The following is a 23,955-nucleotide window of genomic DNA, read 5'->3' on the forward strand; positions in this document are numbered from 1 at the left end:
AGGGGCTAGAGGTAGAAATTTGGGCCCAAATCCTAACTTTGCTATTTGTTGGCAGAGCTTATTTTCTCTATGCCTTGGTTCCTCTATCTGTAAAATGGGGAGAAGGGACCCAGAGAGACTGTATACATGATGCCGCTGGTACAGATTCCAGTCAGGGCAAAAGACACGTAGTCAGGATCTCAGCTTGGAAGAGAACACAAGAGCACTGTTACTGTAAAGTCTTTCTCAGTGCTGGTGAGATACTAAGCTAAGCATCTCTGTCCCTTCATATTGCATAAGCTTCAGAAAGTTCTGTACATCATCCCTAAGTCACCTTACTTGTTGACTGCAGGTCCCACTCTCAAGAGTAGTGCCCCTACTGCGCAATGTGTGGCTTTCTGTGGCTATTGGTGGGGCTAGTTTCCATGTTATAGCCAGCCAGGGAGGTGAATAGTAGGTGGAGATGAGGCTCGGGGGCTGGATTTTCTTCTAAATTGTCCATGAGATCTTTTGTGTGTGTGCCATGTATTTATGTGTGTATAATGTATGTGCATTGTGTGGATGAGTACACTTATACATGAAGGTGCTTATGCATGTATGTATGTTTATGTAGATATGAACATGTGCTCATGTAGATATGCATACATGTGTGAATACATGAGGTATTCATGTATGTGTATGTCTATGTTGAGGACAGAGGTCAACTCTGACTATCTTCTCTAATCACTTTCCGTTTTATTGGATGGACTTATATGTTGTATGTATATATTCATGTAGGTCCATGTGTGTGTGTGTGTGTGTGTGTGTGTGTGTGTGTGTATGTGTGTGTGTGTGTGCATATGTGGAGCTCAGAGACTGTTATAGGGTATCTTCCTCAGTCACTCTTCCCCTTATCATTTCTGGGACATGGTCTCTCACTGAACCTGGAGCTCACTGATTTGGCTACGTTAGCTGACCAACGAGTTAGAGGGACCCTCCTGCCTTCTGCATTGAACTCTAGCACTGGGGTTATAATTATACACCAGCAGACCTGCCTTCTAATGCTGGAAATTCAAACTCAGTTCCTAATGCTTACAGCACAGGTACATGGCCTGCATACCATCTCCCCAGCTTTCAGACTATGAGTTCAGTAACTTCGAGGATAGCCTTGGGTCTTTCACAGAAGGAAGGGCGATCTGACTATACTTATAGTCAGATCATACCAGATACTTTCCATATGACAAAGATGAGGAGGATAGGACTAGCTCAGCTGTTCCATTCCTATCCTGGGAAGCAGTTGCTTCCTCCAGAATCACTTGTTGCCTCTCTCCTTCAGGCGTGGTGTGCTGCACCTCCACCAGAGTCGTGGCATTGATGACCTGGGCCCTCCACGGTGGCAGCTCACAGCCTGCCTGGTGCTGGTCATTGTTCTGCTCTACTTCAGCCTGTGGAAGGGAGTAAAGACTTCAGGGAAGGTGAGGTACTAGCCAAGAGGACCTGAGAACACATGGTTGTGGGTGAGTGGGTAGATAAACATATGGCCATGGTGAGCAGATAGGTTGGCATAGTTGGTGAGTAAACTCATGGCCATAGTTGGGTAGAGTAACATGTGGTTATGTTTGCATGGTTGTATACATGGCCATGGTTGGGTGACTGGGCACATGGCCGTGGTTGGTAAGTGACCATGTGGCCATGTTGAGTGGGTGAACTTGTGACCATGGTTGATGGGTGGCATATGGCTAAGGCTGGTAAATGACATGTAGCCATGGGTAGGTGAGTGAATATGTAGCAGTGATCAGTGGATGATAGGTGGTTGTGATTGGTGTATGGACATGTAGCCATTACTGGATGAATGATCATGAGACCATGGTTGGGTAAGTTGTCATGTAGCCTTTATTGCACATCTAGACATGTGTATATGGGTGGGTAGGTAGATATGAGATGATGTTTGCTGGGTGGGAACATGAGTATGGTTGAGTAGAAAGTAGGCAGGTGGTCATGGTTGAGTTGAGAGTAGACAGGTAGCTATAGTTGGTTTGGCTGTGGATACATGGCCATGTTTAGGTAAAGAGGGGATGTATGACTAGGGTTGAATGTGAGTGGACATGTGACCATGATTTGGTGGAAGCAGGGGACACATGATCATGGTGGATGTGGATAGACATTATGTTTGGGGTAGAGCATGGAGAAGAACATTGTTCATAATGATGTGTCCAGCATGAACTTAAAATATTTTCTTACTGATGATTAAAATACTTGGGAATTATATTGGTATGAGTACACATGGCAATTTTAACCAAATGATCCTGTGGTAATGCATGTGCCAACACCTGAAACCCTCCAACAATAGCAGATATTGCCTTCCCTGACCTCATACCTCAAATCACCTGCAAAGTCCCACTGCAGGTGACTCATGTTCCTTAAAGGTACTGTCTTCTCTCCCAGGTGGTGTGGATCACAGCTACCATGCCCTATGTAGTCCTCACAGCCCTGCTCCTGCGTGGAGTCACCCTCCCTGGGGCCATGGATGGCATCAGAGCATACCTCAGTGTGGACTTCTACCGTCTCTGTGAGGCATCTGTGAGTGCAGCACTGGGTCATGGTTGGCAGTCCTTTGGGATAGTAAGGCTTTGTGACAGGGCTCCTGAACATGCTTCAGAGGCCCAGTCTGTGGCTCAGAAGTAATTCCTTCCTATCCTATGAAGTCAGCAGATGCAGACCAGCCTATATATCTGTCTCCTTCATAGGCAGGTTTAGTTAAGGAGGGGTCATAAGATACTTCACTGAGCTAAGAGAATCTTCATTTATGGTTCCAGGAATTGTGAGTGAGTGTGTGTGTGTGTGTGTGTGTGTGTCTAGGTTGACACCAAGAGCATTATCTGTGGCTCTGTGGTAGTTGTCTGCAGGGCTGAGCTGCCTCAAGGCCCTATGAACCAAGGTCTCTTTAGGAGTCCCAGGTTCTCATAGGCTGAAGGTTTGTTAAGTAAAGGAAGGGGTTATTCTAGGTTAAAAGAAATGGAGAAAGCCAGGCGTGGTGGCGCACACCTTTAATTCCAGCACTCAGGAAGCAGAGGCAGGTGGATTTCTGAGTTCAAGGCCAGCCTGGTCTTCAAAGTGAGTTCCAGGACATCCAGGGGTATACAGAGAAACCCTGTCTCAAAAAGCAAAAAAACAAAAACAAAAACAAAACAAAACAAAACAAACAAACAAAAACAAAAGATATGGAGAAGGCCTCATAAGAGATGGGCTCTTCCAGGCTATGGGAGATGATCCTGAGAGATGAAAAGGGCAGCACCATCTTTGAAAAAGATGAACAGAAGGCATTTTAGAGAGGTAGTTGTGGTAGAACTCCATGAGGAGCTGTTGGAAGCCATGTGGATTGAGTTGGGACCGGCGATAGACCCCAAAGGCGGTAGAGCAAAGCTCAGATACTGTTGTAGTCCTGCTGGAGGGGTGTGGGTTTCTACTGAGACTGGGGCCAGGGGAAGAGGTGTGAAGGTCTCACTAGGCCTGGAGCTTGAGCTTGCCAGGTATGTGGGTCTCCAATGGAGAGGGCAGGAAGGTTGGGAGGCAGGAGGGCTGTGGATCCGTACTGGGGCTGAGTCGCAACATCCTTTGGAAGTGTGTTGGTTTATACAAACCTGAGGCAGAAGCAGATAGGATGAGATGATCAGGATAAGGAAGCTCAGTAGGTAGTCACAGTGTCCTTGGTCAAGTCTGTATTAGGGCAGAGGCAAGGCTTGAGAGCATGCACAAATCCCACAGAGTGAAGGAAGAGCAAGGGGAAAGCAAAAATGATCTGTGGAACTAGAACCAGGAGGACTGTGGCTATCATCCCTGTGGGAAACTGGAAAAGCCAGGGTCAGGCAGGACATGTTTAAGGATTCAAAAGAACAAAACAAGTAAAGAGTATTGGAGTCTTAGTAAGCAGACGTGCAGTCCACAAAAGAAAAGCAGAGAGACACTGCATGTGTGAGAAGGTGCTTTTAAAAACAAAGCAAATCACAAAGATGAAAGGTTGTGAGAAATTAAGATGGCAGTAAGATTGGATGGATGGATGATAGGTAGCCAATAGGTAGATAGATGTTAGATAGTGCTGGATATTGATAGATTTGGTTGTCAATAGATGGCTGAGTAATAAGTGATAGAGGTACCCAGATAATCAAATATATAATCACAAAGAACCAACCAAGAAAAAAAAAAAAAAAGGAAGGAAGCTATTTCTAGTACCTCAGGGGAAAGTGGTACAGGTAAGGTCAACCAGGGTCCTGAGGGGCCAGGGAGGCATTGAGTGTGGTGTGACAGCAGCCCAGGCAACGCACATACTGTGAGCCCAGTGACGAGCACACACAAAGCTCTGAGCTGGAAATGAACTGAGTGACCACTGGTAGTAAGTGGGAAACAAGAAGCCCTTGGTGATAATGTTCCAACCTGAGCCATCTCAATGGCTGAGCGTGTTGTGAGATAAGGGTCACACAGGACAGTAGGACCACTCTACTGACTGCCCACTTGCTCAACCACTCTGGACTTGGCCTCTTCACCATGCTGATGCACTAGTGGTCCCTGCAATCTTAACCTTCTGGCTGGCCAGCTATCCTCAAACACCTAATTCCTATAGTTCAGAAACAATTCCTGGTACTGTCCAGCCCCCAAATACTTAAGGTGGTAGGCCCAGATCCATGGGAGAGAACTTCAGCAGCTCCTCCTAGCCTTCCCAGCCAGCAAAGCTACCCAGGAGAGCAACGGAGGCCTAGCTCCCTAGGTGGTCTTAGCATAGCCCTAACTCAAGCGACTGTACCTGACTTTATCATTTTGGTATAACTATCAGCTCTTGCATCCTTCTTTTGACATCCAGATAAATGAGCCTGCTGTCTGTTGGGCTTCCATTTCTGGCCTTAGGTGGCCTGAGGCTTCATCCATGTGCCTCCTGAAACCACAAGCAAAACACAAAACACTGCCTCCCTTTTGCCATGTCCTTTCGTACTAGGGATGCGGTAGGGCTTGTTTCCTGGGACAGCAGGTACCTACTGCCACCAAGCTGAGAACTTTTGCAGCCTCAGCTGGAGGTGAACACAGAGTGCAGTTAGGATGCCTACACTGAATGGTGACAGCTCCCATTCTCCCCTCAGGTGGGACTAACTCACATCCCATTCTCTCTGATCATCTTCCTCATGCTCTCCTATCTCTGGCTGTGACAGGTGTGGATCGATGCTGCCACCCAGGTGTGCTTCTCCCTTGGCGTTGGGTTTGGGGTGCTGATTGCCTTCTCCAGTTACAATAAGTTCACCAATAACTGCTATAGGTAAGCCCTGAGGTACTATTGCCGGGAACCAGTCTGCAAAACCTAGTCTATGTCGCAGATCCTGGGGTCTGCCTCTTGGAAATGAAGCATTCCCAGGGGAAAATCATGAGGCCTCTGAGCCACACAGATTTCCTTCCTTTCCTTGTGTCAGAAATAGGGTCTCATGCTACAGCTTACGTTGTCCTGAAATTCACTATGTAGCCCAGGCTGGCCTTCAATTTATGGCCTCTCCTCCTGCATTAGCCTTGTAAATACTGCGATTCTGTGGGGTTGGCTTTGCACAGAAGCGTCCAACAAAGTCTTGCGTCTCACTTTAAAGAAGATACTGAGACACGTGGTGATACGTGGCACCTTCTGAGGAGAGCCAGACTCCCCAGAATGGCAGGCTAGTCCTTCCTCTGCATATATGCCTGTGCCTCTCCTTCTTTCTCTTCTCCATCCTCTCCTCCCTTGCCAGCCCCCATGGATTTTCCCCTCTTGCTCAGGGTCTAGTTTAGTCTAAGACCTTTACTCAGGGCATTTGACTATAACCCTCATAGCCTAAACTAAGGGATCCAGGGCTTGGGAAGGTGTCCCTGGTTCTGAGAAGCTTGGTCTGTTTCACCTGCAACTACATGATAGACCCCATTCCTACTCAAAACAGATGCAGTTGATGCTGAGGCCTGTTCCCTTTGAGCTCAGTGGGCTTAAGTTTGCTTACTCATCCTAAGGACAAAAAGCACTAAAAATACAGAATAAACACAGAAAAATGGTTCCGAGGCACTGAGGGTAGTTTCATGGAGGGAAATAAAGTGGAGGAGGGGGGCGTGAATCACAGTCTTGAGGCAAGCCCTACCTGAAGCTCATGTGTGTACCTGGGTAGGCACACCACAGCAAACTGTTGGGTCCTCCACAGTAGACTGGCCACGGTGGAGAACCCTGATCCTACCAGTGCTCTCTAGACTTGCCTCTGTCTCTTATTAATGCTTAGAGTAGATTCTCCACACCAGCAACTCTAGCACCTCCATGTGTGCATGAAAACTTTGGTTCACCAGCCCCCAAACCCATGCATGCCAAGGTTCCAGGATTCACACGAGGCAGCCCAATGCTGTCATGACCCAGTGAATGGGACAGAATGGTCATATTTTCCACCACCACAAACCCAGGAGTACTAGACAGGTTCTCCCAGCTATAGGTGCTTTGATAGTGCCCCTCTTAGAAGCTTTCCTCCGAGCCTGCCCACTGCTTCCCTAGATGCTGAAAATGTGTAATAACAGTTGGCATTCCCAGAGCCGCTGCTTAACTGGTGTCAAGACAGTCTGTCTTGTTTCTACAGAGATGCAATCATCACCACCTCCATTAACTCCCTGACGAGCTTCTCCTCTGGCTTCGTTGTCTTCTCCTTCCTGGGGTACATGGCACAGAAGCACAATGTGCCCATCAGGGATGTGGCCACAGATGGTGAGTTCTTACCACACACTCTCACTCTGACCTCTCTGAAGAAAGACCAGAGGGACATGGCTAGGGCCCAAAGGATATTGGGTTTAAGAACTGCTGACTCAAACAAGAGCAACCAGCCTATGTTCATGTGGTGTGGCTTACCAGCCCCAGTCTAACCCCTGTTCTTCCTGCCCTGCTTTTTCCATATCGTCTATGCTGGGCTCACATGAAACCAAGTGGCTCAGTCCCTCAGCCTGTTGCCTGTAAACACTGTATGGAGGTCTGGGCAGACATTGTCAGTTGTCATTTGAGTTCCCTAAGAGTTGCCATGACAGTGTGGCATATATAAAGCTCAGGGGAGGTGAAGACTGAGCTGTAGCAGTCACATGGTATCAGGACAGGATGTTTCTAGGTTTCAACATGGCTTGCCAAAATGAGCATTAGCTGTCAATGTTTCTTAATAAGTGTCCAGAAATCATGACAGGCCTGGATGAGATTTAGGTCTATCAGAAAAGTCCTTGAGTTTTTAGAATATGATCTCCTTTCCTTCTCATTTGGCTGAGTTTTGGACACTGAATGTCTCTCCACACCTGGAAGTTGGGACTAAGAATCGGAAAGGTGGAGGGGAGGGCTTAGTGTAGTCAGTTGATGTTATATTTTAGTCCATTTGCTGTTGCTATGACAAAATGCCCGAAGCTAGGCGACTTTACTAAGAAAGGTTAATTTAGTTCACAGAGGTCTGAGAGCATGGTGTACCCATGAGTGTGTCCTTGGTGAGGGCCTCCAGATGGAAGGGAGAGAAAGGAATCAGCCCAGTGCAAGTGGGCTAAGCACATAGGGAGGCCTCGCTTTGTAAGTGCCTACTCTCTTTATGTTTAATTCCACAAGTCAGCCTTTGGTCACTGTGATAAAATACATAAGAAAATCAGTTTAAAAGAGAAAAGGCTTGTTCGAGCTCAGTTTTAGAGATCTGTGCCCAGCACGCCTTGGTTGTCACTTTGGGCATGTGACAAGACAGAACATCATGATGGAGTCAGCATAGTGAGACAAGCTGCTGAACTCCCTGTGGCTAAGAAGCTAAGGGGAAAAGGATTGGGGACACTCTGCATGACTTACTTCTCTCCACCTAGGTCCCCACACAAGAGCCATTCAGTATGAGCTCATTCACTGATGTTGTTCCCAAGACCCAACCAGCTCCCAACAAACCACAAGCTATGAACTAGGTCTTCAACATCCAAAATGTGATAGCAGTGCAGTCCCAAGAGATCTACTTTGGAGAGCCCTAACAATCTTTATAAATAATTTCTTCATAAGGGTGATGCCCCTATAACCCAATACTTCTCAGAGGCCCTACAACCTCACTATCAATCCATCTTCAATTAAATTTCAACATGGGGGAATGGGAAGATGGCTCAGTTGGTGAACTGTTTGTCATGTGAGCATGAGGGCTTGAGTTCAGCCTCCAGAACCCTCATTAAAAAACTGTGTTCTCTGGCACATGTTTGTAATTCCAGTGCTGAGGAAGCAGAGACCAGCAGATCCCTGGGGATTGCTGGCTTAGACTAATTGATAACTTATGTATACACACATCCATATACACAAACTCCAATCTGGGCAGGAAGTAACCCCTCAGTGTGATATGCAGGCACAAGACCACAAGGACATACAAGTATTCGGCAGAAGAGAAGGGCTTCTGAGCATTGAAGAAATCTGTCTGGCTATAGCAGAGGCTTAGCAGCCCCTAAGTTGGGTCAGCTCAAGACCACAGTTCTCCAAAGGTTGTTTGGGGTCTGTCAGCTGGGACCTCTCCCCTGCCCTCAGGCTTATCCTGTGGTCCATCATTGGTGACAAGGACATAATTTCTCTCTGGAGACAGATCTACTAAGTTGGGGGTTGCCTATCCCGTGTTTCCATCTGGCACCCCTGGGGTTCTTTCCTACTGGACTGCTACCCTTAGAATCAGGGACCCCTTGCCATGGTTAACATTGCCCACCACTGGCCGATCACTTCTGAGTATCAGGTACAAGAAGGGGAACATAGAGATCAATGAGCTATATCACCTGTGCCCTGAGGACCAAGCCGAGGTCCACTCCAATTGTTTTCTTAGTTCCTGGAGAACAGAGTATCAGAGGCTTCTGATTACAAATGGGAAGCAGGTTGGAGTCAAAGGAAGGTTCTGGACCTGGAGGAAGACAGTAAGATGGCCAGAATTTCTTCACCTATGTCCTTTCCTCCAGGAAAGCACAGCTGAGGTGAGAGAGGAAATGTAATGCAGAGAAACACAGCCAAGAGTTTGCTCACCTCCACACTCAAAGCCCTGCCTCCCATTTATCTTCACAAACAGCCCTAGCTGGTAAAGCCTGACTCCTGAAAGTAAAGTGAACAGCCTCTGCCCCTTTTCTGAAAAGGAAAGCAAATGTCATTTACAACAAATTCTCAGGGCACAGGTGAAGGAACTAAGAGGGCTCTGGTGTCATCCCTCCTCAGCAGAACTGAAGGATCATTCTCCAGGTTCAGGGTCTGGAGCATTTAAACTTGAGTACTGTCCCATGTTGAAAACTGTGCCCTGTCCCTTTGGGCACTTTGATAACTACCTGGAGCCCAGGCCTACCCCTGCAAACTTCCTTGGTCTGTAACTCTATGAAGATGGTTAAGTGTTGAGTCCTTTAGAGTAAAGCAAAATTTGCCCTGCTGAAGAGGAAGAGAAGAGACCAGAAGCAACCAGTTCCAAGTCTATCTATAGAAATGCAGGGCCTAGCCTATCATGAGGGGCTCTGTATCCAAGTCGAGTCTCAAAAATGGCCAACTCTTTGATGCATGGTGGTGGGGGGGGATATTTTTTGCTTAGGGATCATCTCAGATTAGAATGCATTGTGTTTTGGTATGGTGCCTGTTGTGTGTCTGCCGCTGCCCACACAATATTGTCACTGATGGCAGTGAAGAAGGAGTGTCCCCAACAAGCCATGGGGTTGACACCTCTTTGGCTCTGTAAGTGTCACCTTGATCTGATGTGTCCTTGTTGTTGCTGAAGAAACAAGGTAGCAGAATCATGTTGGGGACCCTCCAGCCTCAGTCCCTATGTCAGGCAGGACTGTGGGTTGTGCTCTAGTGACCAGTGTCTTGGTGACTTAAGACTGAAGCCGTTTCTTGCTTTATTTCTGAGTCCTCTGGAGATGGATGGATGGTATGTTCTACCCTTCTGAACCCCTCAGGACCCCGGTGGATGAATTCTCAACTAAATATCCAGGCTCCTCAGTGCAGGATCAATGGGTGACAGAAGTCCCACTTATTTACAAAAAAGTCACTTGAAGGTGACACTGTATGCTGCATTGCATAGGCAGAGAAGCTACTGGCTGCCAACAACTTCAGAGGGAAGGGAGGGGTCTTGTCGTATTCCGGGAGGGTAGAAGTCAGAAACATACCCTAAATGTAGTGCTTCATGTAAAAGGAAATCAGCTTGGGAAAGTGTGCATACTTGTGCATATATGTGCCCTTGCTATGTGTTCCTGACTGTATGGTATGTCTATGCATGTAGGTATAAGTATATATACATGTACTTGTATGTCCTGCCTCTCTCTCTCTCTCTCTCTCTCTCTCTCTCTCTCTCTCTCTCTCTCTCTCTCTCTCTCTGGGGGTGGGTGGGTAATGCTGACATCAGCTCTCGGCTGAGTGGCTGAGGGTGGTGGGGCAGCAATGAAAATCAAACCGTGATATGTCGGGAACTAGGAAGCTAGCTTGTGGCAGTAGTGAGCTCCTGGTGTGCCAACTGGAGAATCGAGGAGCAAGCTTGAGGCGGTGATGAGGGTTTCTGCCTGTAGGACCTGGGTTGATCTTCATCATCTACCCTGAGGCAATCGCCACACTCCCGCTGTCTTCAGCCTGGGCCGCTGTCTTCTTCCTCATGCTGCTCACTCTGGGTATCGACAGTGCCGTGAGTAATTCACGTCCCAAGGTTCCACAGCTGTGTCTCGCTGTTGGCCTGTTCCTGTGGGTGTAGGTATGGCCCCAACAGTCCCTCAAACTTCATGTGCTGATAACAGAGCCTGCAAATCAGGTTTAGACACACCCATGAGCACTGGAGACCTTCTCTGGACCTGAGTGTTAGTGGCTGGAATGTAACTTACCCTTTTTCTTCCTAACCCAGTATCAGGGTCTGAACATGCACATAAAGCAGAGTCCAGTAACCAAAGGTTTGACGTAGAATGACAGTGATTGGCCTCAGGGGTACAAAATAACTGCTTTCCTGACCTCTGGACTCCCTTAGGACAGATGGAAGCTTTCAGTAGCCTGGGCTGGGCCTTGGAAACTGTTTGCAGCCACCTGGTGTCCAGCCTTAAAGAGGCTGGAGCTATGAGCTTTCTTAGACTCCTTTTCAGCCCCATCAACTGCTCAAGATTATTTACTGAGCTCTAATATCAGCATTAGCTGGTGGCACCTTTTGGCTGTCCCGTGCCATTTTCCCACCCTGACACAGCTCAGCTATTATACACTTTGTGGAAAGCCTGAATCAAGAATCCCTCTTCCCAAGTACACAGATGTCATACCACAGTCCCACCTTCATCTTCCACCCAGCTGGTAGTTAATGGGTTTCTTATCTTGTATCCAAGAGGACACATCTCATGAGCATTGCTTGCAGAACACAGGCCCTACCTGGCTAGCCCAATTGTGGTAAAACTGGGGATGTATCCAATGCCCTTTTCCTGTGGGTGTAGGTATGGCCCCCAACAGTCCCTCAAACTTCATGTGCTCACCACAGAGCCTGCAAATCAGGTTTAGACACACCCATGAGCATTGGAGACCCTCTCTGGACCTGGGGACAGGTCCCTGTGTGCTCACGGGACAGACATTTTGATTTGGTCATGCATGCACTATCATTCTCATAAGACTTTCAGCCAATTGGCACTTCATAGGCTCAGTGACTTCGAGGTGACTGTAGTCACTATCCCTGGACTCTTTCTGGGCTGTGTCACTAGGAGAGCTTCAGCAAAGGCTACTTCCTCATTTTACCCCAAGTCTGCTGTACACTCACTAAATGAGAGGTCAGGCCTGGGAGGGGAGTGTCAACCACCATTCTCTGTGTCCCACAGATGGGGGGCATGGAGTCTGTGATCACTGGGCTTGTCGATGAGTTCCAGCTGCTACATCGGCATCGAGAGCTCTTCACTCTTGGCATTGTCCTGGCTACTTTCCTGCTGTCTCTCTTCTGTGTCACCAACGTATGTAGTTTCCTGCTCCTGTCATAATGTCAGCCCTGGTGCCTGGCAGCACAGCTGGTGCCATGGGAACAGACACACTGCATCATTTCTAGGAAGCCTCATCCTCTCCCTTATGTAAACCATGTAGTCACAGGCAAGGCAGCAACGGGTCTAGAATCTGGTCCTGGAGATAATTCAGCACGCAGGCATCATTTGCCTTCCTGGGTATGAAGAGGGTCTGGAAACTGGCAGAGTCCTGTTTGTGGTATCTTAGTCACTTCTTCACAGGAGACTCTACCAAGCTTGGCATTTGAGTGTTTCTGACCCTTATTATTTGGAGCCTGGGAAAGGAAAGGAAGGGAGAAGTGGTTTCTATTTTTATTGTGATGGATGTGTCTCTAAGAAGCTGTGTGTGAATCCATGACTCAAAGCAAATCTTATAGAGGTAAATACGATATATCTCTACAGTAAACCCACAAAATGGGTTACCTTTTAGGGAAGATACTTGGATGGTGTAGTTGCTGCGGCTGTCCCCAAGCTCATTAAGATCCCCTCTCTCCCAGGGTGGCATCTATGTCTTCACACTGCTGGACCACTTTGCAGCTGGCACATCTATCCTCTTTGGCGTGCTCATTGAAGCCATTGGGGTGGCCTGGTTCTATGGTAAGTCTTGGTGGTCAGACCAACACTTTGGCATCAGTATGACAGTTGGGCTAGTGTCTTCCTGCTTGCTTTCTGCAAAGCCACTTTGAAAAGAGGCATTTGGACTCCAGAGGTCTAAGTCATGTCTCTCACGGCATCAAGGTTGTGTGCCCAGAGCCTGTCTACTAGGTTGAGTAGACAGTCACGTGGTTGCTGGGAAGCCAAGTTGTGATCAGAGAGGCTGTGTTGGTAGGAGAACAAGGCTGGTTGGGGTGTTAGACCATTTACAGCCACTGGAAAATGTTAAATGCTCCATCCAGCTAGCCTGGACTCTATTAATAAGCACAGAATACCTTTAGCTCTATCTGGGCAGAGAATTGCCTACCTCTCATCTTTAGGGACTTTGATCAGATAATTCAGTTGGTGTGTGAGAGGGATGTCAAAGCATGACTGCTTCCCTCAGGTGTGCCTCACATGTACCTTCTGGACAAGACCAGTTAAGTTGCTTGTGCATAAGTTAGAACAATAGGTCAGTCTGTGAGAAAAGCCCATCAGCCATTTAGTCGCTGAGTGTCCCTGGGGATATGAAGCTGACCACAGACCTCTTGGGATCTAGCTGGAGGTAAGAGCTGAGCTGCAGGATCCTGAGGACCTCCTGAGATTGCCTGAGATCAGAAGTGTGTGAAGGGAGTCCCCACTGAGAAGATCTCCTTACAGATTCCTGAATAAGAAAAGCTGAATGATATTGTTGAAAGGTGTTTCTAAAGTAAATTGCTAGAGAAAATTCCAGTTATTAAGTATCAGAATTTCAAACTAAATCTCTCTCTCTCTCTCTCTCACATCTCTCTCGTGAGTGCGAGAGAGTGTGTGCGTGCACGCGCGCGCGCGCACACACACACACACACACACACACACACACACACTGGACTATTCAGCCTTTAAAAATGTAGAGATTTTGAAACATGCTCCAACATGGATGTATGTGCTAACTGACACAAGCAAGTCCCCAAAGGACATATACTGTGATACCACCTGTAGATGATCCCTCAAGGGTCCAAGTTCCTAGAGACAGAGCAGAGTGGAATGCTAAGGGTTGGGGCTGGAACTGGAATTGAATGGACAGAGTTTCAGTTGCTGAAGATGAGAAAACCCTGGAGATGGAAGGTAGTGATGCAGCCACTGGGCTGACCCACAAAATAGTATGCTTCGTGTTAGATGCGTTTGACACAGTGTTTCGCAGGTTGGAAATTACTGCTTGCAGAAAGAGGCATGGAGGGTGTGGGACACAGAGAAGGAGCTGGAGCAGGGTAGGGTTGGAGTATTGTTGGGCCCTCAGTTCACCCAGCAGACCACCAGCCTCTCTGAAGCATCATCAGAGCCAATCAGTGCATGGCTAAGTAGAATCAGGGTTATGGGCTCTGAGGGATGAGGGATGGGTCAAGAAGGACTTGCAAGTCCAGTTATATGACCCAGTCCCACAGCCACCTCTTCTCCCCTAGGTGTCCAGCAATTCAGTGATGACATCAAGCAGATGACTGGGCAGCGACCCAACCTGTACTGGCGGCTATGCTGGAAGCTGGTCAGCCCCTGCTTCCTTCTGGTAAGTATTGTGAACCCTAAATCTTTCTGACCCTGCCCTTGAACCCATCCCAATGTCTTTTTTGAGGGGGGTTTTTTTTTTTTTTCAAGACAGGGTTTCTCTGTAGTTCTGGCTGCCCTGGAACTCACTCTGTAGACCAGGCTGGCCTTGAACTCAGAAATTCGCCTGCCTCTGCCTCCCAAGTGCTGGGATTAAAGGTGTACACCACCATGCCCGGCCATCCCAATGTCTTGAGACCACTGAGAAGGATGCCAGAGAGCTCACCTGGCTCCATGCAGTAGTTAGCAGTGGCTTAGATACAGCTGATATGTGTAGCTACACAAGCCAGCTTACAGGCCTCTGCAGCCTGACCGATGGTCTTTCACTCAATCCAACCAGTATCTGTGGCCCGGGTGGACCTGCCTGGGAAGCCCTACAACACAGTCCTCTCGTCTCTGAATAAAATGACCCTTTCTTTTTTTAAGCTATCCCATCTCTGACTTCTCCCTGTTGACAAGCTCCCTTCTCAACATAAAAGAGCTGACCTTGATCTAAGGAGATGTGACAAAGTCTAACCTTGAAATTATGCTACCCAGTTCTTCCCACCAACTTCATGGAAGCATGATTTATATCATTTTAAGCCTAATTTTTAAACCCATCCTATAAGTAGCTAAAACATTGGCAGAAAAATAAAAGATGTTACTTCATGTTTCTCTGGGTCACTATGTTTCCATCTGGCTGCAGCAGACAAGTACACACAGCAGGCACGTTATTATGTGTCTTCTGCAGCAGATAACACTCCCAAACAAATGACCAGATTGAGGTCAATTTACATGTAAGAGTGTGGCTTTGGCAGATACAGTGCTTTCTAAGAAATGTGTCATTTATTGAAGCCAAAAACAAGTATGAGACAAGTGTGTGTGTCTAAGTGTGTTTTCCAAGATAATGTGTTTGGAGAGTAAACTTTGCTGACCCTGAGAAATATACACAACAGGTGAAGATTTGCACCCGGAAATAGATCTTAACCCACATCCACTAGACTTCCTATGTTTAGGAAGGACTGTCATGCTCAGATATAGAGAACATGTTCATGCCAATCATGTGCAAAGTACATGTAGTATGAGACACATGTTTAGGTGCATTGTATACACGCAAGCATAGAGTGTAAATACATAGTGAATGTATTGGTGCAATATAGGCACGAGTAGTCTGGTAGGCATACATGTGAGCACACTTATGTGTAGGTATGAAACGCATGTGTAGTTAGTTACACACCATGTGTGTAGATATTGGTGCCTCAGGAAGATGTTGTATTGCTTGGGACAGGCCCAAGAAGTCTGGCTGGGGTTGGCACTTGTGTTGTTAGGAGACCTTCTGCAAAAAGCTTGCTGATTTTCTGTTCTGTCTTCATACCTACCAGCAAAAGCTGCCTGACCTCTGTGCCCATTTATTTCAGTATGTGGTCGTGGTCAGCATTGTGACCTTCAGACCCCCCCACTATGGAGCCTACATCTTCCCAGACTGGGCCAATGCCCTGGGCTGGATCATTGCCACGTCCTCCATGGCTATGGTGCCCATTTATGCCACCTATAAGTTCTGCAGCCTGCCAGGGTCCTTCCGAGAGGTGGGTATCAAGGGGGTTCATCATTCTAATGGTTCAGATGGTGTCTCCATCCCTGGACCATACCAGCCAGCAGGAGGCTGGAGCTGGGATGATGGGATGATTTAATGGAAAGAAGGGTACATATGTGTATGCCACGTTTGTGTTTTGTGTGCTGGTGTCCACACATGTGTGTGTGTATGTGTGTACATCACATCTGCGACTATGAATGCCCATTTGTCTCTGTGTGCTTGAGTATGTCATTATCTGTATGAATTGCCTCTCTGCACCCATGTGTCTGTGTGATGCCAGTCTATACCCACATGTCCTGTTTGACCCCCTGGTTACTGTTCCTGAAAGAGATCAGAACTTCTGTGAATGGGATTGTGAGTAGACTGATTCCCAGATGCAATCCCATACCTGAGACCTAGGGACTCCATGAAGCAGTTTCATTGGCTTGTGCAGCAAATCCCATTGTACTTAGGGGGCCCAAGGACTCTACCTTGGAGCCATAGTGTCCCTTGGTGTTGGATACTGCAGCAGGTCCCTCCTCTCACAGGCTGGCACTCAGATGTTCCTCTGTCAGTCAGGCCAGACTATGTCTAGAACAGACATCAGAGTGTGTGGCCAGGCCACAGCCCCTCTGCTGCCAAACTCTTAGAAGGAATGAGGCTGCCACCATGTCCAAATGAGAATCAAGGACAACCCTGGCACCTGAAGTCTATTCTGGAGGCCAGGGTAACATCTGGGCTCCAAGAACAGATTAGTAGGAGGAAGCAATATTTCCTACAGGGGGCAAGTGACAGGCCCTGTGGGGCCTGCATGCATCCACTGAGGGCTAGAGACCTCAGCCAGCACTGCAAACTGTATATCCGAGTATCGATGGTTTGCTCTCAGGAAAGAACTTGAGGCTATAGCTCTTGAGTCAGACTCCTTCTGGGTAAGTCCTAGTTATTTAGGTAGATAGATAGATAGATAGATAGATAGATAGATAGATAGATAGAACATGATAATAGTGGGTGGTGGCTGGTCTGTGCCAACCTGAGCCCCATGCTATATCAACAACCCCGTTCTCTCTTAGAAACTGGCCTATGCCATCACACCTGAGAAAGACCGCCAGCTAGTGGACAGAGGGGAGGTGCGCCAATTCACGGTGAGTCTGACACCCTATTTAACCCTTTAAGAGAGGATTCAGAGAGGTGTGAATAGTATCCTCACCCTATTGCTGCTCTAACAGCCCCAGGAAGACCAAGAAGCTGTGTGCATAAAAGCATTTGCCACACAAGCAGATCTTTGGTGCTGGCCAGAGCCACCCAGAAGCCTGCGATTGTGGGCAGGGCAGCCAGCACGGAAAAGATCCATGAAGATGAGCAGTCATGGTGACACTGGCAGGAATGCCTGTATGAGGAGCCATGTGGGGACAAATGTGAGAGTCCCTAGGATCGAAGCGCTCTATTCTTGGAGACAAGAAAAGTACCATGAGACAGAGGGGCTGGAGAAGCTCCAGGAGCCAAGTGGGCTGTGGATCATAGGGGAAAGGCTGATGAAGGTCTGGAGTTAGACAGATGTCCATCGGTACCTGAGGGCAGAGAGGCCCAAATGAGTGAGTTCAGTCCAGCCTGGTCAGATGTCTATGTAGAAAGCAGGCAGGCTGGGGAAGCTCCAATGAGAATAGGGTCCCTCAAATCCCTGGTCTCACTCCTTTCCTCTCTCCTTTGAGAGCCATGTGAGTTCCTGTGTCACACAAGCAGGTGACAAGTGTGTGACCTATTGAGAGGCTTCTCCTCCCACCCACCCCCAACAATGCTTTTTAGTCTGAGGATCCCTTTTGTGATGGTGAATATAGCTTATGTGGAACCATCCCTCTCACCTCCTCAGTGGCCCTAAAATTTAGACTGTGTAGGCTGGAGGAACACCCTAGGGTATTCTGAATGTCGTCCTCAGTAGTAGTTTTCACAGAAGTTTATATATATATATATATATATATATATATATATATATATATATTCTTTTCATGTTGGCCATGTCTCTGAAAGCTCCCAGACCCCTAGCCCTAAGGGCCTTTCACAGCTTTTAAAAATTAAAAACACAGTTTTTTAAATACTTTTTATTAGGTATTTTCCTCATTTACATTTCCAATGCTATCCCAAAAGTCCCCCATACCCTCTCACCCACTCCCCTACCCACCCACTCCCACTTTTTGGCCCTGGCGTTCCCCTGTACTGGGGCATATAAAGTTTGCAAGTCCAATGGGCCTCTCTTTCCAGTGATGGCCGACTAGGCCATCTTTTGATACATATGCAGCTAGAGTCAAGAGCTCTGGGGTACTGGTTAGTTCATAATGTTGTTCTACCTATAGGGTTGCAGATCCCTAATCCCGGTTCTTCAAAAACACAGTTTTTAAAATGCAGAATTTAAAAATTCCCCTCTGCACTGGGCAGTAGTGGTGCACACCTTTAATCCCAGCACTCAGGAGGCAGAGGCAGGCAGATCTCTATGAGTTTGAAGCCAGTCCTGTCTACAGAGCTAGTTCTAGGATGGCCAAGTCTACACAAAGAAACCTTTTCTTAAAACAAACAAACAAACAAGTCCAGCTGGTCCTTTGCTCTACTGATTTGCCTCTGGGCTCTAGAGTATATGTCTGGGTCCTTTGACACTCTTATCTACACTTAGATGTGTTTAAATTTGGGCTTCGGGGACACTGCTGCACAGTGGCTCTGGTCCCTGTCCGTACATCACCTGCTCCCTCCCTGCATTCCCGCTATTTATACTTTGGATGCTTTCTGATGCATCTCCCAGCCCATGCTTCTTACTGAATCAATGGGAACTTTCTTTGCCTTTATTGATCCACCGATTCGTTTTTAAGTCAATCAATGTGTCTTTCTTTGAGCCTGTACAGAGAATATTTTCCCTTTTGCCTGTCACAGTTTCTTCTTCTGAGGTCCATTTTGAGTCTTTTGTATCTTCTATGTCTCCTCTTAACTCTTTGAACAAGGAAGTCATCTGAGAATCTTTTTGTCAGTTGGGGTTCAATGTCAGATGACCAGTTTTTTTTTTTTTTTTTTTTAAATCTTGCTTTTTGTGACTGGTAAAACCTAATCATAGCCAAAGCACATGGCTTTTTTCCCTTATTGCATCCTGGATATTTTTTTAACATCTGCATGTACATGTTGGAGTGGGAAGCAGTGCATGTATGTGTGTGTACATGCCTGTGTGATGCACGTGTGTCTGCATGCCTGTGGGGGCTGGAGGAATACCCTAAGAGTATTCTGGGTCCTGTCCTCGGTAGTGGTTTTTACAGAAATACAATGCCATCTACTTCATTTGAGACAGGGTCTCTCTTTAACCTGAAGCTCACTGAGTAGGCTAGGCTTGTTGATGCAAACCCCAGAGATCCATCTGGTACTCCCTCCCTAACATTAAGATTATACACACAAGCCACCATGATTTCCACACAAATTCCCTAGGGTTGAACTCAGGTCCTCATGTTATCAAAGCAACAACTTTACCAACTTGGCCCTCTCCAGGCCCCTATATATTGGATTTTTTTTAATTGGTTTTATTTTAAACAGAGTTTCACTATGTAACTCTAGCTAGTCTGGAGCTTACTATACAGACCAGGCTAGCCTCTGACTCACAGACACACTTGATTCTGCCTTCAGAGTGTTGGTATTTAAGGAATGTGCTACCACACCTGGCTGGATTTTTTTCAGTGCCTTTAAATGTTCTTGGTGCTCCTTGGATCTTTTTAGATCTATTGGGTGGGTCCCAAGAGGCATTGCCATAGATCTGTCTCTCTGTTGCAGTTTGAGTAAGGAGAGTTACCAACAGAGGCAGGCACTGTTTCAGCCCACAGGTCCCTTAGTGCCACTTCCCATACCCTGTTGCAAAACTGTCCTTTGGTGTCACAAATGCTGCTCAAGGCTCAGCCCAACTCTGCAACTATTCTCTTCTGTTCTGTCCTGCAAGTTAGGAACACAAGTGCCCTCGAATTCCAGAGAGTTCTCTGGGCTCTCACCCCACTCCGAAATCCAGAGGCCCTCAAAGCAGCAGGCTGGGTGACTGCCTCATTCATTCTTCTAGAGGTATCACTTGACCATGATCACCTGATGTTCAGTGTCTTGCAAACTTCATGGACACACATGGTGTTTACTCAGGGTTGTTTCAGATGGTAGAGTAAATTCAGCCTTGTTATTCCCCTTTGATCAGAAATATGGGTGTGCCTCTAGACCATCCATTTTGCCTGCTCAGTAATATTATATTATGTCAACAGCCCATAATTTGTCCCTGTCTCCCTAATTATATCCACTCCTCTAGTAGCTACATTTCAAGCCTCATTTTGTCCACTAAAACACACATCTCTAGACTCACACTGCCACTTTTTCTAGCACCCCACACATCTGTGTCATACTGCACCAGTTGCAACATCTCTGGTCCTGAACTCTGCACTCCAGGCTCTGGGTTCTAGGTTCCAGTTCTTGATGATCCTTGCTCAGAGCTATGTGTTCCCAGTCTTTGAAATGTAAGTTACCCTGCAGCCTTAATCATATGCTTCTATTGGTGACAAGGACAGAGCATGTAGGGCTGTCCTCATTGCTGTTGCAATTGGACAGTATTCTAGGTTCTGTCCCTCCTCTGTATACCTTCAACAAGAATTCTGCTTCTTCCCTGAGCCCCATGCCATCCTTGGCCAGTGCCTGTGGTGGCCTTATCTACAGACTGCTTTAGACTATGCCCACCCTAAGCCATGCTGTGGCATGTCTTAACCAGCAATGAAAAGCCCCAAAGAGCCACTTGTGAGGAAACCAAAGAGAGTCATGTGGAGACAATGGCTGTGGCCTCCAGACAATAGTATGAGTATTGTTTTGAAAACGTTTAGCAGCACAGATCTCACCAGTCAGTGCCAACAAATGCCTCGTGATCAGAAATAAGCAAGCAAGCAACAGAACAGCAAGCAAGCAACAGAACAGCAGGCTGCTGCTCTCTATCCCTGAGCTACCCAGGTGCTGCTCCTGACTTTTGTACCTGGATCACACCTGGCAAAGCAGGCTTCAGAATCCAGCACTCCTGGGGACGAACCTAAGAGAATTTCAACATGCAGAAGGACAGACACTTCTGGACCACTCACAAATCAGTAGGAGGACAATATGGAGCCAGTTCTGCATCTAAAGATGTTCTCAATATCTCAATTCAGCTACTGATCACAAATATGCTAGGCAGAAAGAACCCTGGCCTTCTAAGCACCTGGGCTCCACAAGGCTTGGTTATTTGTTGGTTCTGGTTTGTTTTGCTTTATTCTGCCTTTTTTTTTTTTTTTTTTGAGACAATCTTACTGTAGTCCAGGCTGGCCTCAAACCCATACCTGCTAGCCCTTTGAGATCATGATTACAGACATTAGCTGCTCTACCAAGTTTACAGGTCCCTTCTTCATCAAGGAATTCAAGTACTTAAAAGTTTCCACGAGGTCATTAGCCGTTGGTGCCCCTCAAGAGTGGTATCCATCATCGGTAACCTCCCCCATGGGCAAGTAGTGCCACCTGCTGAATCGATCCTTATTTCATCATAGAGTCGGTGGCCCATAAGCCGTGATTCTAAAGTCTGCTTCTCACTCGTAAATAAATGATGTTTTCTTTCCAGCTGCGCCACTGGCTGTTGGTGTAAAGTGGAAGGAGACAGCTGCCAACTGGGCCATCTCACAACAGAGGGGACAGGGAGATCACAAAGGAAACCAACGCATCAAGAAAGGAGGGCCACTTCCACTGTCCCCTTTTGCCATATGGAAAAATAATCCAAGCATGGGCTTCAATCTTTGACTGTTCACACACAATCCATGCCACAAAGAAGCCTCTGTCTGTGTGTGGCTGTAAAAACACACACCTCTATACAGTGAAGTCAACCATGTCCCTGTCCCTAGTGGGTGGGGAAACCCCTAGCTGGCACCCTGTCCCTGCAAGGCTGACTCCCCCATCTGTGGTCACTCTGGGAGAACAGGTCATACTGTCCCCTGCATTCTAGGAGAGGGACTTTGGTACCTGTATATACACTGTGCCAGAATCCTGTGCTCACGGTAGTTGCCTAGATCATTTCTTTTGCTTAAATTTACAGTGTCAAGTATCCTATTTTGCTGTTGGTAGAAAAGACAGTTAATACATGCCAAGTCCTTTCCTGGTGCTTGGCTCCGAGCAGACACCATGACCTTAGCATCCTGTTCACACATTACACACATGCAGGGTCTGTTCTGAGCCACGGAGGACAGGGAACTTGGTGCAGGTGACCAGAGGTTAGGGGTTTTTTTTCCCTTTATATCTGAGATAACTAAAATTCATGAATTCAGGTTGGGAGACAAGCCCTACTCCTGGCCCCTAGAAGGCCTGGTCAGCTTGCAGCCACTTTAGTATGGACTTGTAGACCCCTGAGAAAGTGTACTTCTCCTAGCCAGTGTGTCCCTGCCTCCTGGACACCTGCTCTTCACAGAGTTTCAATGCAACCTGAAGATCATATTCTTGGCCTGGAGCTATGCCTGGTCTTCGGGGAAAGACACCCACTCTTGGGTTTGATTTTTGACTGGCTCCTGTCATACCCATGGACATTATCCATGTTATAAATGGCTTTTTAAAACCATATTTATGTGTGAATCAAAATTATTCTCAAAATGTAAGGTGAGTTTGTTCAAATCCATTTGCTGAAGAGTCGTTAGCATAAGACGAAGGTATGCCAAAAATACCTGCCCCTGGAGAGCTGGCTCTAACCTCTGAAGTGAAAAGTGGAGGTCATGATTTTCCTTGAGCTAATAACTGTGAACTTTGGCCTAGCCTGTGTCCCATAGAAATGGCACCATGTGTCTGTCTGAGAGAGCCCGCCTTAGGTATTCTCTGCAAGTAGACATTGGCACGAGGATCTTGAATGTGCTACCAGGGTGGAAATGCAGGCCTGTTGGCTCTGAGACTGTAGTGTGGCTGAGAAGAATCAGGTTTACCATGTCCTCTCAGAGGAGTGGCTCCATGTATAAATCCAGGTGTTGTCAGCATCTGTTATTTATGTCTATAGCCAGTACCTTGTTGTGGGTCCTTATAAACAATAAAAGAAATATATGTTGGAATCAGGGTTATCCATGCTGCCATGTGTTTCTCGGCTCTGTTATCATGTACAACATCCAACTCACTGGCTCATACGTGGGGGAAGGGGTGGGTCCAGCTCCCCTAGAGAGAACTTTTTCTTTCATCCCAGTACTTCTCAGCCTGTGCCCTACCTCACTTTACATCCCCCATGCATCTCCACACTCACTTCTCCTGGACCTGGAACTCCCTCGTCAGTGTACTGACCCTGCCCCAGGTCCATATGCCTGTGATGTGTATGGCGCTCACTTTGTACTGCACTTTCTCATTTCAGGGCCCAATGCCCACCTATTCATCTTCCTCCAGCTCTCCTCTTCCCAACAGCATCCTATCTGCTCCCTCTACATCCAGACTCAGACTCTCAGCCCAACCACCACCATAGCTGACTGAGATCTCCTTCCAGAGACACACCCCAAGATCTTCTGAGTGGGCCTCTAGGTTTTCTATTCTACTTTATGATTGGTGGACATTGGTGAAACCAAACCATACTTAAAGGAAAGCTCCATGGGTCTACTGATACTTGGTTTAGTGCAGTGTTTCTCAACTTCCTAATACTGCAACCCTTTAATATAGTTCCTCATATTGTCGTGACCACCCCAACCATAAAATTATCTCATTGCTACTTCATAATTGTAATTTTGTTATTGTTATGAATCATAATGTAAATATCTGATAGTCAGGATATCTGATATATGACCCCTGTGAAAGGGTTGTTTGAACCCCCCAACAGGGTTATGACCCACAGGTTGAGAACTGCTGGTTTAGTGTAATATCCTTAGTGTGACCTATAATGAGTCATGTAGTCGTCAACACTGTGACAATGCAACAGTCTCCCTATGACCCATGATAGAATGGGACCCCATCCACATGATAGCCACTGCCAGGTCATAGCAACCTCACTTTCTTTCACAATCATTTCTGAAAAATGATTGGAGAGTCCACCAAGTCCACATAATGAGCAAAGGTCTCGCTGCCAGGGCCCACTGTCTATGAGTTCCAGGATGCTGGCCATAGCAACATTGTACAGTGATGTCACTATGCACTTTGTGCACCATGTCCCTAGTTCATCTTCCTATTGATTGCAGCTACTTTCTAGTGCAAGCCACTCTGCAGCTATACATACAGCTGTGCTTGCTCAGAGGTTT

The 23,955-nt window shown here is 47.0% G+C and overlaps 1 protein-coding gene across 2 annotated transcripts in view; it reads left to right on the forward strand.

Annotated features, from left to right (window-relative positions):
* Slc6a3 (solute carrier family 6 member 3) overlaps positions 1 to 22,794 on the forward strand; it is a 39,455-nt gene extending 16,661 nt beyond the window's left edge. Inside the window, exons 5-15 of one of the 2 annotated variants that reach the window (XM_021180149.1) lie at positions 1,295 to 1,433; positions 2,404 to 2,538; positions 5,157 to 5,260; positions 6,576 to 6,700; positions 10,498 to 10,610; positions 11,767 to 11,895; positions 12,438 to 12,537; positions 14,016 to 14,116; positions 15,552 to 15,719; positions 16,777 to 16,848; positions 21,333 to 22,794. In XM_021180149.1, coding sequence (XP_021035808.1) covers positions 1,295 to 1,433; positions 2,404 to 2,538; positions 5,157 to 5,260; positions 6,576 to 6,700; positions 10,498 to 10,610; positions 11,767 to 11,895; positions 12,438 to 12,537; positions 14,016 to 14,116; positions 15,552 to 15,719; positions 16,777 to 16,848; positions 21,333 to 21,356 — 1,210 coding nt within the window. In that variant the 3' untranslated portion in view covers positions 21,357 to 22,794. Of the gene's footprint in view, positions 1 to 1,294; positions 1,434 to 2,403; positions 2,539 to 5,156; positions 5,261 to 6,575; positions 6,701 to 10,497; positions 10,611 to 11,766; positions 11,896 to 12,437; positions 12,538 to 14,015; positions 14,117 to 15,515; positions 15,720 to 16,776; positions 16,849 to 21,332 lie in introns of both variants that reach the window. The other variant, XM_029484981.1, reaches the window with a different exon arrangement.
* The last annotated feature ends 1,161 nt before the right edge of the window (positions 22,795 to 23,955 follow it).

This window comes from Mus caroli, chromosome 13 (assembly GCF_900094665.2).
Source record: "Mus caroli chromosome 13, CAROLI_EIJ_v1.1, whole genome shotgun sequence".
Classification (NCBI taxonomy): Eukaryota; Metazoa; Chordata; class Mammalia; order Rodentia; family Muridae; genus Mus; species Mus caroli.